This window comes from Cynoglossus semilaevis, chromosome 20 (genome assembly GCF_000523025.1).
Source record: "Cynoglossus semilaevis isolate Cse_v1.0 chromosome 20, Cse_v1.0, whole genome shotgun sequence".
Classification (NCBI taxonomy): domain Eukaryota; kingdom Metazoa; phylum Chordata; class Actinopteri; order Pleuronectiformes; family Cynoglossidae; genus Cynoglossus; species Cynoglossus semilaevis.
Window position 1 is genome coordinate 1136344 of NC_024326.1, and position 19233 is coordinate 1155576.

The 19233-nt window shown below is 41.4% G+C and overlaps 1 protein-coding gene across 1 annotated transcript in view; it reads right to left on the reverse strand.

Moving 5' to 3' along the window:
- clstn2a (calsyntenin 2a) overlaps nt 1-19233 on the reverse strand; it is a 130159-nt gene that overhangs the window by 10179 nt on the left and 100747 nt on the right. Inside the window, exons 8-10 of the mRNA XM_008333731.3 lie at nt 17732-17989; nt 16060-16181; nt 5492-5654 (exon numbers count right to left, since the gene is read on the reverse strand). Coding sequence (XP_008331953.1) covers nt 5492-5654; nt 16060-16181; nt 17732-17989 — 543 coding nt within the window. The remainder of the gene's footprint in view (nt 1-5491; nt 5655-16059; nt 16182-17731; nt 17990-19233) is intronic.

The window sequence follows — 19233 nt, forward strand, 5'->3', positions numbered from 1 at the left end:
ACCAGTGGGAAACCATCACATTTGGGAGAGAGGCGCCGTCAAACTTTGTCAGTAACCAAACTCCAAAACGCTGAGGCGGCATTTTGGAAACACAATTTCCTGCAGCAGTATATGGAAACGACATAAGACGTATTGTATAATGAGTCGTGGCTGTGGAAGCAACCCACAGGAACAGTTTTATGTGGACATTGGTCACAAGACTATTTCCTGTAGTGTGGGTAATGTGCAGATAAAAGGAAATATGGCACGGACGGTGGGCAGGCACTAAAATGTATCATAATGTGAGAAAAACCTCGGGCTTTAATAAAAAAAAAGCAAAGTGCATAAATCACATATATGGCACAAACACACTGTGTCCACGGCGATACTGTGGAATGGAACAGTCACGCACCGGACAACGGGAGGAAAAAAGACAACAGCAGTGGTCACTAAATCAGAAGATGAAATAAAACAGCGTGTGTGTGTAAATATTTAGAAATGAAGTCAGAAATAAATCAGGGTTTCACATGGGATTGTTAAAATATCAATGCTCAGAGTAGAGATTATCCATGTATGTAGAAGTAAAGGAATTTTCTGGAGCCAATGAAAGTGCAGTGTGTCCATATACAGTGAACCCGCCCTCTGCTTGTGTTTTCTCCTCTTTCATTACTTCTCATAGTTTGTTCTCTATGGGGAAACACCGTGTGCCTTGAGGAAGCTGAGCGCCTGCAAACATAAATAATAAAAACTCCTATAAGAGAGTGGTGGTAGTTGGAGGGTAGAGGAGGGGAGGGGGCCTCATACCAACCAAACCTGTGCTCCCTCTGCTCTAGTTCTAGTCTACTATCTGGTCTACTTTACTGTCGTAGTGTTCTGTTACATTTTTACACCTTATTTTCACACTTTTTCATCTACAAGAGAGAAGGTCGTCGGTGCTGAGTTGAATGTAGGCCTCATTAAACTGAACATTCAGCTGGTATATATTATTGTTCAAATTGATTTGATAAATAAATAAAAAAACCTAAGCACGAAAATATTGATTTCATATTTTTGTAAAACTAAAAACAAAAAAAAAAAAACCCAACTCCGGTTCCAAGGACTCGCACTTTTCCATCACTCAAAGTTTGGAGTTAAAGTTGAGGAAAAAGTACGAGAAAAGTTCGAGTCTGAACGTAGTCTCTGCAGATTGTAAAAATAATGTCTAAATATCAAAACACTGTCCCCCAGGACGTTTCCATGATAAGGTGCTGCAGTTTCACTTTTTAAACAGTATTTTATTTTCTAACTAGCTTCAGGCGTTTATTTTAATATTTTAAGGGTTAAATCTCTCTCTCTCTCAAGGACTTGTTTACTTCCACAGCTGAGTTAAAAAGGTTCTTTTGCTTTTCAACATTTAGACAGTGGAACGAATAAAGGTTGGGTTTTATTCAGGTTACCTGAGAGATCAGAGTTTCAGTGATAAACGCTGGATTAAAATCACTCCAAACAGAATGCTTTTACAGATACCAACAAACAAATGTGGTTAATGAGCCACACGTATGTGAAAACATGGGTTTGTTGTTTTTCACCTGTTTTTTTTTGTTTGTTTTTTTTTGCTGAACTGACAGGAGAATAAGTGTCAGCTCAGAAAAACTCTGAGGATAAATAATTTACGGCCGTGACCAACTGCAGTTAACAATAAAGACTCAGAGACTCCAGGGACATGTCTGTGTATGACGTCCTAGGATGAAGACTTCTGCTGACTGGACATGATTTCCAGCATCTTTACTGAATTAGAAACCACAATGCTACTTTAACTGAGGAATGAAAATTGAAAACTCCACCTGACAACAGACCACTAGGTTTTTTCAGACCAACTAAAGCCAGGGGAATCAGACTCTAATGAACTGAGGGTCACTCCTGGCCCCGTCATTTCTTTGAGGGACCACATCAGTGTTTAATGTGTAGTTCATGAAAATAACCCCAAATATTTTAGAAAAATTATTTATTTTCTTGTTGAAAATAAATTCCTTATATTATCGAGGAAACAGCTAGGCATTAACTTCCTAAATGTCCAAATTAGATCGATAAATAGATGGATGGATGGATGGATGGAAGAATGGGTGGATAGATGGATGGATGGATGGATGGATGGATGGATGGATGGATGGTAAAATATGTTTAAAAAATCAATCTTAGAAATGTAATATTCCGTCAATACAACCTGTGTGTAACAAGTTTGATTTGAAAAATAGTTTTTACTTTTTCCAGTCCTTCACTTTTCTGTCCTTAGGGTAAGCAGTCAAAATAAGGTTAGAATAAAATATGAAAGTGTTCAAATTAATCTCCATAAATTGGAAAACGACGTCTCTCTCCTTTTCCAGAGACAATTCAGTGCGGCTTTACTTGTCAAAATCAGTCAGTCTTACTGGATTCCAGCGTTATTTGAATGTTTTTAAGGGTTAAACTTCTTCGTTTCTGCCTCTGAACTTCGTTGGCCTTCGTACCTTTTAAACACAGAATAAAAGCTGCGTGTTATTCTGGTGCTTTTGTTCCGTAGCTTCTATTGTTCTTGGCCACTTTACAGGATTTTCTGTAAATACCTGAGAGAACGGGGATTTAATTGGCATTACGTACATCCGTCCTCTCCCTGCCGCGGTGATAATGGGCTTGTGTGGATTTAGTTTAAATTAAACGACAAATGCTCTTTACATATGAAGTTGCGTCGTGTGTTTCGGCTGCGTGATATTTGTGCACTTCCATTTCTTCTCACTTCTCTGCTCGGGGCTGTTGAGGGGGAGAATATTATGATTCTGCATAATCTACATATGATTAAAGAGCGTACTGATGGTTTTCTGATTGATGTATTCATTTTCCCACGTTAATGTCGAACGTCGGAACACTGTAGGCTTGGTTTTGAAAAGTTTACCCACCTCCTCTCCCCTTCTGTATTAAATGAGACAGCAAACACACATGTTCGGCATTCAGCTGCCACGGCAGGGATCGGCAGAAAGCCCCCTCGTAACAGAGCATTTGCATGTTAACGTTGTCTGTGTGTGTAGTGAAAACACGCCTCTGATTTTCTGCTGCCGGGCTTCGTGTGAAAGTACAGTCTGAAAGCCTTTCGTTCCACACGTCTAAGGCTGATGTTGTTGATTGTAGGGTAAAAGGGTGGGATGGAGAAATGAGGGAGAGAGAGAGAGTGAGAGAGAGGCACTCTTGCTCACTAATGGCCTGCAAAGTTATCAGTTGCGGCTTAGTGAAGCTTAGAGCAGCTTCATTGGGATGTAATAGCTGACAAAGTTGTCCTCCATTCACGCTGGCTAATCCTTCCTTCAGGGCGTCTCTCACCATCAGATATTCATAGAAAGAGAGAGAGAGAGAGAGAGAGAGGGAGAGAGAGACATGATGCAAACAAAAATCCTGACAAAATAAAAAATAGCAATCAAGCACACCAGGGGAAGACATTTTTAACGGCACCAAAAACACCATCAGCGGTGAAAGATGATGTCGCGGGTGTTATTTACGCAAGCTGCAGAGCAATTTTGTGTAATTATTCAACTCATAAAGATGGCAGCAGCATAACTCTCCTCCATGCTAGTGTGATCTCTCACTCTGGATCCCTGCCGCTGGAGATAACATACAGAATTTCCAGTTTGATAGCCACTCAGCTCATGTCTCCTCTATTTATTAAAAAAAAAAAAAAAAGAAAAAAAAAAAAAAAAAAAGAGGAGACAGCCAGAACAGCCCTGGTGTATAAATATTAATCTCTTTATTTATCTTTACAGCACAGCACTCGCTGCCTCTTTCTCTGTTTGTGCCTCAAATTGCAATGTTATTGGCAAAGTGGCGCGATGTGCCCCATTTATTTATGCATTATCTCTGTTTACTACATGTCCTCATCATGTTGGACTGTTGCCTTCAGCAAAAAGAGAAAACGGCGGTGTGTTTCGACCACCGCGGCGAGGCAGTAAACTGATTATTTTGCCTCTTCAAGTGCTCTAAATTGCGTTATATTGAACATCGCAGGTGAGGGGAGAACGGAGTCGACGGGCCGACAACAACAGCAAGGGCAGCAGGCTTTGTACTAAATTAATGTGGTAAAGAGGAGGCCTGGAAAACAAAGCCTTTCTCATTTGCCGGGGGATTTACGATGAGCTTTCAACAGCGACTTAAAGAATTATCTGACTCCATACAATGACTGGATTCAATCCCACCGATAGAGTTAAATGGTTAGGCAGCAGGAGCGGGCTGCTAGAGAAGCCACTGCTCATCCAGAGGAAGTCTGACCATCTGATTAGGAAAACCCTCCTGTGCATCCTAAAGACCAGACAGACGGTTTTTAACTGGAGCGCACATGAGCACAATCTGTCCCAAGAAAGCCCAGGGAACCAACTGGAGGACATTAAAAATGTCTGATTGAGTACATTATATAATACTGTGTAAATACTGTGTAAATGTCTGACGACGGATCGGCTAATTATTTATAGAAGGATGATGGGATATATGCATTTTTATTTGGCTATTGGTTAGCAAAAAAGAGACAGAGTTGTAAAAAAAAAGAAACAAAAACAGAACATGCAGATGGGCGTTATAATATTCTGTTCATAGAAATGTCGCCAATAGTTAAAGAAAGGAGGAAACAAAAATGTCGCCAATAGTTAAAGAAAGGAGGGAGTGACACGGAACCCAAAGAACACTGCCTCCCTGCCTCCGAGGGATGAAAACAATTTAAAATAATAATATCTTCATTCTGTTTACGGCACAAAACCGAGTTCAACTGCAGCTAATGATTTGAATTTGACCACAATGAGGCATAACACGTTGTTGTCGTTTTACTATATAATGACTCTCTGGTGTTTTATGTTGGTCTGTGGAGTGCTGCTTCAACTGAGCAAATTATTTACAGTTTAAAGAGTGCTATTTTTCCCTAAATAAAAAGGATACCTCCTTAGCGTTTATGCGTGAGCGTTGGTCCAGCACAGTTATTGATTATGTGCCGTCCCTGCATCGATGCATCTTTGTCCATATTTTGACCCCGTTTCATCTTATTATCGATTCGTTCAAACCACCCTGACAGCGTGGATGGACTCTTTGTAGGTCTTTCTTCCTTCAACCGGGCTTTTAAGTTATTTTAGTAAGAACATTGTTTTGTTTTGTTGTTTTTTCCTTGCTGCGAAAGACAATGGATCTTTGATGAAATACTCCCTTTATCAATACGCAGTCACGACGTGGTGATAAATATGCAGAAAAGTGGCCCCTGATGTGAAAAACATGTCCAGAAAAATTGATTTTGTAATTCATGTGCACCACAGTAAAACGCTATAACGGGGAGCAGACGAGGCTGCTGCATGTCAAACAGCAGCAGTAAACATGTCTGACAACATAACATAAAAGCATCAGCCCCCCACTGCTCCTTCCTGCCTTTTTTGGTGAAATCTTGAATGCATTTTTGCAGAAGGTCAAAGCAGCTGTGAGAGAGTGTGTGGGTCTGTGTGTGTTATTCTTGCAACCCTCGAACACAGACACTGACCTTGCCAGCAGGCTCCAACAGTCAGCTGTGTATCAATCTTGGAGGCATGGATGGGCCAGTCATCTGTCACCAGGTAGGGCTCGTAGGTCACGCCGTCTACGAAAAGCGTCACCGCGGGAAATTCCACATTGATCACATAGTAGTGCCATTCTTTGTCACAGATCTGCAATGGAAGAAAAAACAAACAGCGTAGCTTGTAGTTTTCTTTTAATAATTAATATAACCTTGAAAATGTGCTCCACCAAATTCACATTTTCCTGAGTCTTACTTTGGTGGGAAGCTTCTCCCAGAGGATGGTATTCGCTCCATTCACGGAGCCCAAAGCCCGAGGCGCATCTCAGAATGTTCACCAAATTAAATGGATGCACCGAATTCTTCTCCCCATCCCTGGATCATTTGCTCACTTTCATCACAAAACTAATGAGATTTTCATCTAATGAGCTGTTCATTAAAAGCCACACAATGAGTCACCGACATGGCTACAGATGACCTGTGAGCTGTGCTGTTGTCATCAACCCTCACCCGTATTCCCTGATTAGGCACACACACACACACACACACACAGACATACACACAAAAATCCTTTTATGTTGCTGGTTCCTTTTTTGTTTTTTTACAATAATTATAAAAAAGAAATATATATGTTTTTTAGTTTGTATAATACATATATTGGTATATGTATCAGGATGCAGGGGCAACGATATATTGCGATATACTACAATACTATAGGCATGATGATATATTGAGTTTATTTTAAAACTATGCTAAAAGGAAAACTTTTAGCATAGTGCTAACATGCTTAACATCAGGTTACTAAAAGCAGCTAAGCTAAAGCTGGATGGAACAAAACAATGCCATTAATATTTGCATGTAAACGGAATATTGCGATATATCAGCTTACACACCCTTATAAATATTTATAAAGAGGGGGTAGAGTGGGGGGGTGAGGGGGGGGAGTCCAACGTGTTGTCCATTAAGGCCCATTAAGCCTCACCTGAAATGCCTGATTTGTTGGTAGGTGGTAAAAATCTGAGAAATGTTTTTCTCTCCCAGCAGTGGTGAGACAGCCGTCCAATTACACCACATAAGCTAAAATGACCCGACTCCTCGTCTCACGGCAGCACCGCGGAAAGTATGTGTGAACCTTACTACTGTTTCAGCTCCAGACGGTAATGGCCGCGTCATAACTGACAGAGAGGTAAAAAGAACTAACAGTGGACTGATGGAGATGAGCCGGACTGTAACTACGGTGCAGCCATTGAAGTCACTCTGTCGCATGGTTAGATTTACCCTTTTAGTGAAGTACAATAGCTGCCTTTGGAGACACTCGGATAAAGTGAAATAAAAAAGACATTTTGTCCCACATTATTATTTGATGTTTATTTTGGAATAATGTCGTGGGCCAGTATGGGCAGTATAGCTGGCTGGATTTGGCCCGCAAGCCACCAGTTGATGATCACTGAAGTATACTGTTTAATTTCTTTTTTAAATAAGTCGGTTTTTAAGGAAATGTTTCTTTCTCAGTTTAGAGTCATGCCAAGGTAGACGTAGACTAAAAAGACAAACAGGAGTGGGTTTTTCAGTTTTTGAGATGTTTCTTTTAAAACACCCATCAATAGGATTTGGATTTAAGTGTAATTAAAGTATGCAAATCACCTAGGATTTGACTAATTGCTAATCATCATGAATATGACTCATTACAAATCACAGCGGTGAGCAGCAGAGAGGAGAGTTGATTAACCACATGAGCCTAATAGAAGCAGGAACGAGGTTAGATAACGTAAAGGAAGATAAACGCGATCGAAGCACAGGATCGGCTGATTGGACTGCAGTACGTATGTAATAAATGACAATAGAGTGTTGATTGATGTGCATCTGTTACAGCATTGAATATTGGCCTGCAGCTACTTCCTGCAGCGTTTCTGTGGGCTGTTATCCTGTACGGGATAATGAAAATTGATGAGGACCGAGCCCCGACGGGGATAGAAGAGGGCCTTAATGGTTTCCTCAGTGGAACACACAGACTGGACTGGGTGGTGAGAGAATCATTAAGGCTTCTTTGTAAACCTAACTCACAAGTTTGATGATGCAAAAGAGGAAAGGTTGGCATGGTTTTAGATGATCTGAGATGAACAGAGATTGTCGTCACTCCTGCTGCTCTGTTTGACAGCTGTGGAAAAGTCAGCAGCGTTTGCAGCCGGTTGTAAATGCAGACGCATCAGAGAATAATAACAGTAAACTCACCCATGTGGAAGGGTTTTAAATTAAATTTGTGAAATGTGAAACATTTCTGCCAATTTAATTTTCAGGATCAAAATATACTCGCAACACAACGCACCAGGATCAGTGCTGGATCAATACCAGGAAAGACTGCTCTGCTGGGGCAACTAATTGCAGAGCAAACTTGTAAAAGGTCGAGGAGGTCAGAGTGGAGGAGCTTCAGTTCATCTCTATGAACAGGCGGCTGACCACTACTGTACACAGTGAGGCTTCTGATATCCACTGTGTCTGTGTGTGAATGCTAAAAGCCACACTGACGTATTTTTACCAGGGAGAGTTTTGTCTTTCAGTTCTGGCAGGTGTCACTCAAACAGGTTTTAGTTAGCCGGGTTTCTGCTCTGCAGCAGTTGACTTATCGGAAAGGAAATTAATTTAACAGCGCCCTAATTGGCACACACAATGCATGATGGGACACCCACGGCATTTTATCCAGCAATAACAAAATAATAAGTAATATATGTATATATTTTTTTAGTTAGTGATTGACGTGTGCTGGAAATATGACATTATTCACAGTAAACAGAAACAAGAGGTTTGTAACAGCAGCAGGGCAGAAATGTATGCAATATATAGAAAATAATTGATATTATACATACTATATAAAATATAAACTACTTTTCAACAAATAAATAAACACCAATGAAATAAACTTTGCTCTATTTTTACACTAGGGCTGCAACAAAAGACTCTTTTAAAGTCGATTAGTTACCGATTTCTAAAACGATTCCTTTGAAATAAATTGATTCCTTTGGGGAAAATTGTTTCAATTTTTGAACTTTTCGGTTCACGATCGGCCTTCAGGAATGAATTAAGTTTGAAAACGGAGGTTCCAGTGTATTTAATCGGCTGGTTTTTGTCAACAATGTTGATTAATCGTGGTATATTCAAATCCACCCAGAGAGGATACAGAGATGTTTGCTGTGCTGTAAACAGTCTCTGGTGATTTACAGTCGTTGGCATCTGGATTACTGGGTTTCCTTACAGCTCCCCCTTCTTTCCCTCTGCAGTGTGTGGGTCCACTGTCCATATGTTGGACATAAATGTGCAGAGTGAATGGTAATTGCAGTTCGTTCCTCTGTCTTTCACAGTGATTGTCGTCAGTTTAGGTGCGTGTGTGTTAATCTGAAGCTTTTATTCACCACTCCCTCCCTCCCTCCCTCCCACTCCCGTCTGTCTTGTTCAGTGCACTTTATCTGAACTACTTTCTGCTCCCTCTTCTCTCCCCGCTGTGCCCACCTCCACCTCACCCCTCTGTCCTAACATCCACCTATCTCCTCTCTCTTTCTTCCCATCTCCTTTGTTAAATTCACATTCCTGTCGACCCGCTCCTCTCCGCTCCTCTCCTCCTTTCTCCTCCTTTCTCCTCGGCCACTGTTGTCGCGCTGCATTATTGATGTGGGCCTGTTATTCTGTCCACGTGCTGGTGGGGAGTCACAATTATAGGAAACGTAAGTGCACGGAGATGTAGAATTATAAAACGCATCTCATGTAAATAAAGAGGAACACCACATGTCAGCTGTAGCCCACTGTTGTTCAGAGCATCAAACAGGCAAAATGGGATTTTTAATGAGAGTCGGAGAAAAATACATGAAAGTTAAAAATAAGGATAATGCAAAGCCGGTCCTGCGTTTCAGATCAAAGGTCTACATGGGAAATGTTTTGCTGCAGGGTTTCGATACTGTTGTTATCTCTGCGCCTTGTTTGATGAAGTAATGGAATATTATTGAAAATCCTCCATGAGAACAAAAAGAAAAAGATAAAACAGAGACCAGGAGAAGATGGTCACATGGAAAAAAAAGGAGGGTTGGGAGAAGGAGAGAAAGCTCCCTGAATAATTACACCGTGCATTTAGACCACTCTGCAGACATGCTGAGTGGTCCATAAGTAGCAGAGACTGTAGTTGCATTAACTACAGCCCTCAGCAGACTCTCACTGAGGAGACATTTACATTTGGGGAGCTCTACGTGGAAACAGCAGCAAAAACGCCCGCAGCAGACAAAGTGCAGCGCAGTCCTTAAATTAGGTCGAGCTGGAGAGGAAGTAAACACACTCCGAGTAGAAAAGGGTTTGGTAAAGACGCCAATCAGGCTTCTCTGGGTTTTCTGATGTAGATGGAAGCTGAGAAACGTGTTTTCTTTATGTTGACTATTAGAAATGAACACAAAGACACCAGGCCAGGTGCAGATGGAGGGAGTGTTGGCGTGAACTTAAACTTCAAAAATATTCTGTTCATTCCTTATTAACCACTCGGCACTCACTGTCTACTTTTCTTTTATTTAACCTGTTTGTTTTTTCTGTGGTTAGTAAGTTCAAACAAAGGACAAAGCAAAACAGTAGCAAGTGCAACACCTCAACCCTGGAGGGTGCCAGCTATTGGGGATTTAAATTTTTAAGTTCTGCGGGCCAGATTAAAGAGCCTAGTGGACCATATCGGGCCCCCAGGCCATAGGTTTCCCATGCCTAGTCCACCATTATTCAATGTCCACTTAGAAGATCCAGACAGCAACTCTAATTCATTAATTAATATAGTAATATATGCTGTAACTGGACTTCTAAGATTACAGATGCTCCCTAAAAAAACAAGGAAAAAGTGAACACACGTGTTTTGCCACACGTTTCCACATCATCCCAACAGCAAAAGAAATATATTCAGCCCCAGGCACGCACTTTTTGCTGTTTTTGAGATGCTGCCTCCAGGTCAGTGCTGTTATCCATTGTTTTCTACCTTTTTTTTTTATTTTAAGCGACTGCTAAACAGAAAATGTTGCTCTCTGTCATTGTCTGTCGCTCTGGTCCGTTCAGTCTGTTACTGTTTATTTCTGAACACATCTACTGGTCTCTCATTCTTCGCTGTGGACCCCTGAGGCTACAGTGTTTTTATTAGGCTAACGGCACACATGTTGTCTACCCTTTGTATTACATATACTTGAAATTGAAAAAGAAAAAGCTTCATCCAATCGTATCCGCCCGACCCCTTTCCTTTCCTCACTAACCTTTTCTTTCATTGACTCTACCTAGCGTAGCATTTCCTACTTTTTGCAGTATTCTGAGGTAAATATTGCTTGGTATATTTAGAGATGCATTCATGTGTGAGTGTTTATGAGATCGATTTTTTACTCTACTCCAACTGCCTCTCATTAGTTATTTATCATCCGTGCCTGCAGGGCTGTGTGCAGCCATTTGTTTTGGTAAAATGCCACATCTGTCGCCCGTGCTTTTAGCAGCTGAAACCTGAAACGCATGGCCTTTTGCCCCGACTGTGACAGAACATTCAACCAATAACCTATTATTCATTGATAATTGAAAGCAGTATTTAAATTGATACATGTTGTTATTTAAAGATGAACCGTAATGTGCTGTAAATACTGATGAATGGGCAGCAGGTAGGTTAAAAACAGAGCCAGGCATTTATCAGTGTGTCTGCTCGGCTACTAAATCAGTCTTTTAATAGGAAGGGCAATCTCACCTGCTATCTGCAACACACACTCACTCACACACATACAATATCCAATTAATCTCTAGGGGGACACAGTGAGTGCTCTAATCAACACAGCACTGGGAACGAGCGGTGGAACAACAAACAGGGGAAGAGCAGGTAGATAAGGCTGTAGAGACAAACAGGACGAGGGGTGAACCTGTCCCCTCTCTACATTCAGTCCCCGTAATCGAAGTCCGGCAGAAAGGACAAACAGCAGGGCTTCGGCTTCTGTCTCAAGCAGTGTAATTGGAGGAATTGGAAACTTTACCTCCGACTCACAACACGCGAGCCACCACCACGCGGCGGCATCAATCGTCCGATTTTCTTTTCCCTGCGATTGATGTGAAACACTTTCCTACACAAATAAATCACTGCCTCCTAATCCCCTTATTGCGATCTCAACCCTCGGAGAAAAATTGCAGTGTATTTGCTTCACCTCTGAGTCTTTTGTTGGGAAGAGTTTTATTTCCTCTCTTTGTAGAAATCCTGATGGAAGTTAAAAAAAACAGGTTTTTTAAGGATTTAGATCAATGCCGTAACACATAAGCACTTGATCTTTATTTTACTAAGGCGAACAAACAGACAAAGCCGTTCAAACGTGAAATAGACACAACAGAAACAAATCAGTAGAAAAAAAACAAAATTCTTTTTTTTCCCCACCCTGCCCCGTGTTTTCCATCCAATCTCATCGACCGTATGGTTTTTTTCTCAGACTTCGGCTCCATCCAAACTAGTCAGTCTGCTGAAACAGTACTTTTGTAAGGCCCACAGTGTTTAAAATAAAGTTCAGTGGAGACTTCAAGAAATCTGGGAAAATGTCAAAGAGGGGGAGGGGGCGCACCAACAGTTTTATCTACAAAATGCGGACGCTGCAGAAAAAAAGAAAGAAAAGAAGTTTGGGAACCTCTGCTCTAATGCCAGCTTCTAATGCCAGAGCCTCCGTTCGTGCAGGGTCACGGGGAGGGGAGTCTAATCCAAGCTGTCAACAGGCAAAGGTCTGGTCAGAACCTGGTCCATCCAACACCAGTGCCATCTTTTGCTTAACTTTTTTTTTTTTTTACAAATACTTGGTTACTGTGATTTAGCAAATCTTCCCCTGTTGTTGTTGCAGCATTGATGCTGTTTTGAAATCATTGTAGATGATTTGGTGTTATTTTACCGTTTTACTTTAGGTATCTGAAGCAGTTAAGTAGTGGACGAGGGTCTGTTTTGGTTTCTTGAAGACGCTGAAGATGAAGACTTTTCATTCGAGATGTTCTTTTTTTCAGTTTTACATGATTGCTCGGAAAATATGTGTTTTTAGCCTCAGAGGAGCTGAATATCTGGGAGAGACTCCTGAGTCACATGGGAGGTTAAAAAACCCACCCCAGGCTTACCAACAGTCAGTTAGCTCTGAGAAATTAGCATCATAGGCACATTTAAAAAAAATTACCCAAGATGCTAATTTAACATTTTTAGCTGAAACTTAGTCCTTAAATTACACCGTTAATGACAAATATGTCAGGCAGTTATTTCAAACTGATCATTTTCAGGCCTTTTCCTACCACAACAACAACATGACAGTGAGGATAGATGAATGTTTGGAGATTTTTACCAATCATAGGACATGAGACGGTGGCGTCTTTTGCTTGTATGACATGAGAAGCGTGACTCCTGATTTGTGGGACTTTGAGGGAATATCTTTTCGACAGCTGGATCCAACTGATAGGCTTTCTCCAGTCAGGGCCAGTGAATAATGTTCCTCAGGAGTGATCCATCCTGTTGTCCATTACCCAGGCTAAAAGTGAGAGAAATAGATAGCGTGCACGTGTGTGTGTGTGTGTGTGTGTACGTGTTGTTACTGTTTTCTCAGGCACACTGAGGTTCCTGTCTGACGTGACATTCCGTCACAGTGTTCGATTGACGTGAAAAAAAGATGCCTCCCCCTTGATTGCCCCCTCTTTGCCACCTTCCTTTCATCCCTCTCAGACCCTCCCCCTCTCGGCCCGAGAATCGCAAAATCAATACAGCTAAATGGAGTTGCCACAGGAGCCAAGGAGTGTCCTCTCTAAGTGCTGCAGGAAAAAGAAGGGTTAGAAGCAGCTCTGACACACAGCCCAATAGTCAACGCTTCACCTTCATTACTGCCTCCACCTAAATCTCTTTATTTAGCAGGTCTACGCAATGGCACAAACTCTCTATTTATGCCTGTGCTTTATAGTTTACAATTTCATAATAAACTAGTCATGCTTTTAAAGGAAGGAATAAAAGGAGGAGGAAAAGAGAAAACACAGCCTCTCAGTGAGATTAGATTTTACGATTAGTCACTGAACCCAAACGGTTCTGTTCTGGAAAATGTTCTTAAATCGAATCGCATAATAAGCAACAAAACATTTTCACTACTGTGTAGTTCAGTTTTATTCTGAAGAAAAAATAAAAACAAAATCAATTAAAAAAAAAACTGCAGATCTAATATGACAAAAATGGCCAAAATGTCTTTTTGAACAGTCTCACATAGGCCGGTTGGAAATATATATATACACACACACAGACATACATATATATATAACTAATAACAGCTGTAAATAAAGGTTATATAAATGCACTTCCTCTTGTACCTTTTCAACCACACTCAACCAATCCCAGGCCGTGATGTAAACATCTGGAGAGAGATAAATGATCAGTTTCCTCTACTTCATACACAACCACCTGTACCCTCAACTTGTTTCCCCGTGCTACAGTAAGCGCCCTCTTGTACTCTTCATGTCGCCTACTGCCCTTTAGTCGGGCCGAAAATTACAATGACGAGGCGCTGCACTTAATGACACCGTAATTATTTTTCTATTGACTGCTCACCGCGGTGGAGAGAAGTGAACGAGGGAGTCGTTCTGCAGGCTCTGACCTGCATTAGCATAAAGAGCAGAGGTCCAGGTCCAAGTGATTTACATCAATAACACTGGAGCGCTGCTCCGTCAGCTGGCCTTTGGCCCTGGCGGCAGGTTACATGTGTCAAGAACCACCGAGGAGAGCTCTCTCTCCAAACGCTGTGTGACTGTGACTACAGTCCATTTGTGAACATTTACGGTTGTCCTTCCACTCCTCAGGGGTTAGATACAGAAACAGAAAACGTGGAAGTATTTTGTGCTAGTTTAGATTACAGATGACACAGATGTTCTGATGATAGTTTGCATGTTTTCTGAGTGCTGCCATGTTTTCCTATAGGCCAAAAACACAGTTATTGGACATTCTAAACTGACTATAACTACAAGGGGAAGAGTGAATGGTCGTTTGCGCTGTGATGGACCGTGGTCCGATAATTGTTTTTGTTAGCTGCGGCTCCCCTGTGACCCGCGGGAGGATTTAAATGAATGAATAAGTGAGCGTTCAAAGACCCAGTCTATGGGTAATCTGTCAGGATTGGACCAATCAGGGAGCGTTTCCGGAACTGTTTACAGAGGGGAAATCGAGCCATGAATCAGCCCCAAAGTGTGAGCTCAGCATTTCTCTGCCCATTTTGCACGTCCTGCGTTGTAATTTCTCCCGGTATCCTGCACTATTTCCATCTCTATTTAACGAGAGGCTCGACACCAGTGATTCATAGCAGCGAGTCTGTTTGACGGCACAGCATGTTCTCACGGTGACAGCTTTACAAGATCTGACGGAAGGAGCAAATGGTTTCATCCAGTTTCTGTGCACTCTTAATGTGCTAAGTCCCAAAAAAGGAGCACAGAAAAAAAGCATAAAGATAATGAGAAGCTGGTGCAGAATTGAAAAAAAGAAAAAAAAAAAGAAAACAGAACATTTTCCTGAGTTTGTTTGTGCGAAACAAAGAAGCTGGACTGAAAAAAAAGAAACCACGTTGCGACAAAGAACTCTTTGAGCACTTCCACTGGACCTTTGAGTCAAAACATCAAACGCAAAACCGCCAAAATAAAAGCATTAATCCTTACCAACGCACAGGAAAATGCAAATACAATCTGAGGAAAACCGCAGAATGATAAATATGGTATAATCTGTTTTGGAGATATTACAGTAATGATAAAATATTTTTTCTAATAACATGAGCAGGAGGAGGATATATGCTGTATCCTGAGGGCGAACAGTTTTAGATTAGACTCACATCCACAGATTTAGTGTCAGTGGAAGAGAGAGTGTGTTAAATGAGGAGCTTCTAACAGAAAAAAATGTTTGTACTCCTGCCATTAAAATCACTTTAGCTTCCAGAACCTTCTTTTCTTTTTATCAGTAGAATTTCCCTGCTGAGTTGCTGCTCGGTGAGTTTAACTTCTTGGGGATCTTCCAGCTGCCACGGTACAATAAGAGTCGGAACATTCTAAGACAATATGAAGATTGTGATCAACCACTGGAGCAGGAGCAATAAAATAAATACAAATTACAATATATATATATATGAAATATTAGAAGAAAAACATTCAATTTTTTCAGCTGGAACAACTTTATATGCTGGATATTCCTTCTTTCCCACGGTTTGAAACATGAGGGTTTGCTCTGAATTAGTTCAAACTTCCCAGAAGCATGACTGATAATGGAGACGTGCAGCTGGCTCAGCCATTACCCATAACTAAACAGGCTTTCCACTTTCCCTGTTATCTCCCACAGCAAGCAGAAGAAAGTGATGGAGAGCCTGTGGTAATTAGAATGGAGTGTCTCCCTCTCTCCTCTATGCAAATAATAGCCCTTCACCTACTGTGGAAAATCACTGTGAATTTATGCTTGCACTCATATAGGACACAGTTCTTACACACACACACACACACAAACATAAAAACCCCACACGTACACACACAGAAACACACACTCCACTCCTCACCTGCTCCAGTTTCCAGTGGAACTCTGCAGGTCTGAAAGTGTCGACCTGAGTGAAATCTCTCCTGAGCAGGAAAACCAGGCGGCAGTTGTGCACGTACAGGGAGTAGTGGTGGCGGTTCATCTCTGCAGCAGTCGAATCAGAGGGGAAAAAATGATTTAGCATAAATATATTTCTATCTATTTATGTCCATTTACACACACTTTTCCTTCAGTGTAGAACTATCTGCTCTTTTTCCCATTGCTTTGAATGCAACTGGCGTTCTTCTTTGGATCAGTGGAAAACTGTCTCACAGCTGAGTGGAGACTTTAAGCAGCTGGAAAATGTCAAAAAGCATCAGTCAGCGTGACAACGATGCTCCACTGAGTTTGGTCACAGACTACAGGCTGCGGGGTTTGTTGACTTATTTCCTAAATCTGAGCTAAGCTGAAAAGGCCGGCTACACTTTCATCTCAAAATATGCTGCACATCTAAGTGTTCTAGTTTAGACCTTTATTTTGAAATTAAAAGTGGGTTACAGGAAACTGCTCCTGCATGACTGAAACAAATCAGCAGCGGCTCAACTGAAGGAGCTGATGGAGAGATGATGGAAACACATTAGCTTTAGGAAATGTAATACTTAGGAAATAGAGACCTGATAGGTGTCTTTCACCTATGTACTAACACTGACCGTAGTACTGAAGTACTTCTTAGAACAGAGCATACTGTCAAAATCCAGCAGAAGTTTCCTTTACCTTAATCTGGACACGTTTTCCATTTCTAATTACTTTGTTCTGCTTCCCCTTCCATCCACCATTGACTTAATGTGTCCTAAAATATTTATTCAAATTCACTGAAGTGGTTTTCTGAATGGCTCAATGGAACAATTTATGTTGCATGAAATTGGTCTGTATTTTTTGCACATCTGGTGTCACACAGGCTAAAAAAAACAAAAAAAAAACTTGTGCTGGCAAAAACTGAAATGCAGAGAATTATTACAGCAGATAATTATGATTTATGCTCACAGTTCAAGGTCTGGATCTAGACTGTGGGTTAAGATGAATAGAGAATAGAGAATTATTACTATTCTACTGGTAAACCACCTAACTTGAAAGCCATTCACAGATGACGTCACGTTCTTTAACCAAAACCTTGTAAAGGAATAATAATATTTGAACATCAACTAACTCGCAGTTTTTTTCTCTCTGTATCACCAGATGAGAATAGCTAAGCTAGTAAGCCATCAGTGAGAACACTGAGGACATGTCATTTTCAGATTGCTTCCTTAATTACAAAGTTCAGGCTGCTCGGTTTAAATATGCAACGGTTAAGCAAAAAGTTTCACAGAACATTTGCCATTGTGAAGCATCGTGAAGTCGACGTCCTAATTAACTCGGGTTACTTTCAAAGAGAGGCGTTTGAGCGTGCTGCATTAACGACGTGTCTTCTTCACCGAGGAAATAAAAAGTATGAAAGATTTAGCTTTCATTTCAAAGGCCCCGTGCTTCAGAAGTTTTTAGTATTTCTACAGTAACAACACGTCGCTGCTAAATATGGGAGGAAAAAAAAACTGAAAGGTCAATAACGAATATTCATGACGGTTTTTAGCTTCAGGTTGTAAATCATCCCGCTGTAACATTTGGACTTGGGAGCGTTGTTGTCGTGCATGTAAACAGGTGTGGAACCAATCCCTCACCGGTCTTGTCGGAGTTACACAGTAAGGTTTCCTTCTCGGCCCGGAGTCCTGGACTGGGTCCGTGCTTCATCCATGTTGCTATGGTGAACTGATCCGTGAGGTTCTGGGGGACTACGTGATCCGGGACGTTGGCAGCCTGACGCCCGTCGAACCTGTAGATGAGGTCGCTGTCTCGTCCGCTGTCAGTCAGCAGAGATGACGTCCAGTTTGTGGAAGGACTCGGGGCAGGCAGGAGGTCAGTGCTGCCAGATGCTGCACCTGGAAGTGACAATCATGAGACAGGACGCTCCAGAGACAAGTGCAGGGAGAATAAACCAGAGGAGAAGGTGCCACGGCAGGACACTGTGTCCACTTATGCCATTAGGTGACGGTGTGTAGGTCACCTCTCGGGTTTATCAAACCGTTCTTTTGATAAACCTCTCGGGTTTATCAAACCGTTCTTTAAAACAGATAACAATACAATATTATTATTATTATTATTATTATTTGAACACCAAGTGACTGGACTTGAAGATTGGATGACGTGATGATGTATTTTTTTATCTGTTGGCCCAAACTCTTCTGCAGTTCTGGTAATCAGCAGTGAAATCTGGTATTATAACCTGGGCTCATTTGGCCCTGAACAACAGCAGCAGCAGCAGCAGCTGATTGGCTCTGGGTTAACATTGTGTGATGGAGTCTGTCTCTCTGCTTTTCCTTCTTTACCCACACTAAATGCTTTTGTTCATTCCCGTCTCAAAACACGGTTCTGTCGTTTGTCGGATTGAATCAGTTGAATCCCGATCTGAAGATCTGGTTGTGCAACGATGAGCCATTCAATTCTCTAAGTCTTTTGTGCACTGCATGGCACGAACCTGTTAACTCCTCTGTCTGTGTGGTCTCTCTGCAGGAGAAGTTGGAGTAAAATTGCAATTATTTGGTCAGATAAATTCTAAATTGTATTATTAATTTTGTCGCTGTGGTTTGTAGTTTTTAACAAGTTTGGTAAAAAACTTTGAAGTAATCCAGAGCTCACTGTTTTCTTTAAATGTCTTTAAAAAAAAACCAGCAGAGCATTAAGTTTGAGTCATGAACAGGTCAGGTCTAGAGTTAGTGTAGATAACACACACACACAAACACACACATCCGGGCAGCAGCTGATGTTGTGTACGTGATTAAATATTCAACAGTGTCTGACAGAGTTAACATTTCACACACCAGTTACTTTGTTTTCGCACGTCATATTTATACTGCGACTATCAAATGTTTTATTAAGGACGACAAATCCTGAAATGACGTTTAAATACAAGGAACACGTGTGAACGTGGCTTCATTTGTTTTGTTGGGTTTTATTTTTTGTTGCTCTTCTTTTCCCCTAACGCCCGTACCTCCAGCACAATAAAGTCTAGGAGTCAATATGCACTTTAGTTTAGTAACAGCGGGACGTGCCGCTGTCACTGAGGTGCTGTGTTGGTCTCAGTCCAAATAGCACAAGAATTGGGCCCACTTCTGGCGGTCATGCT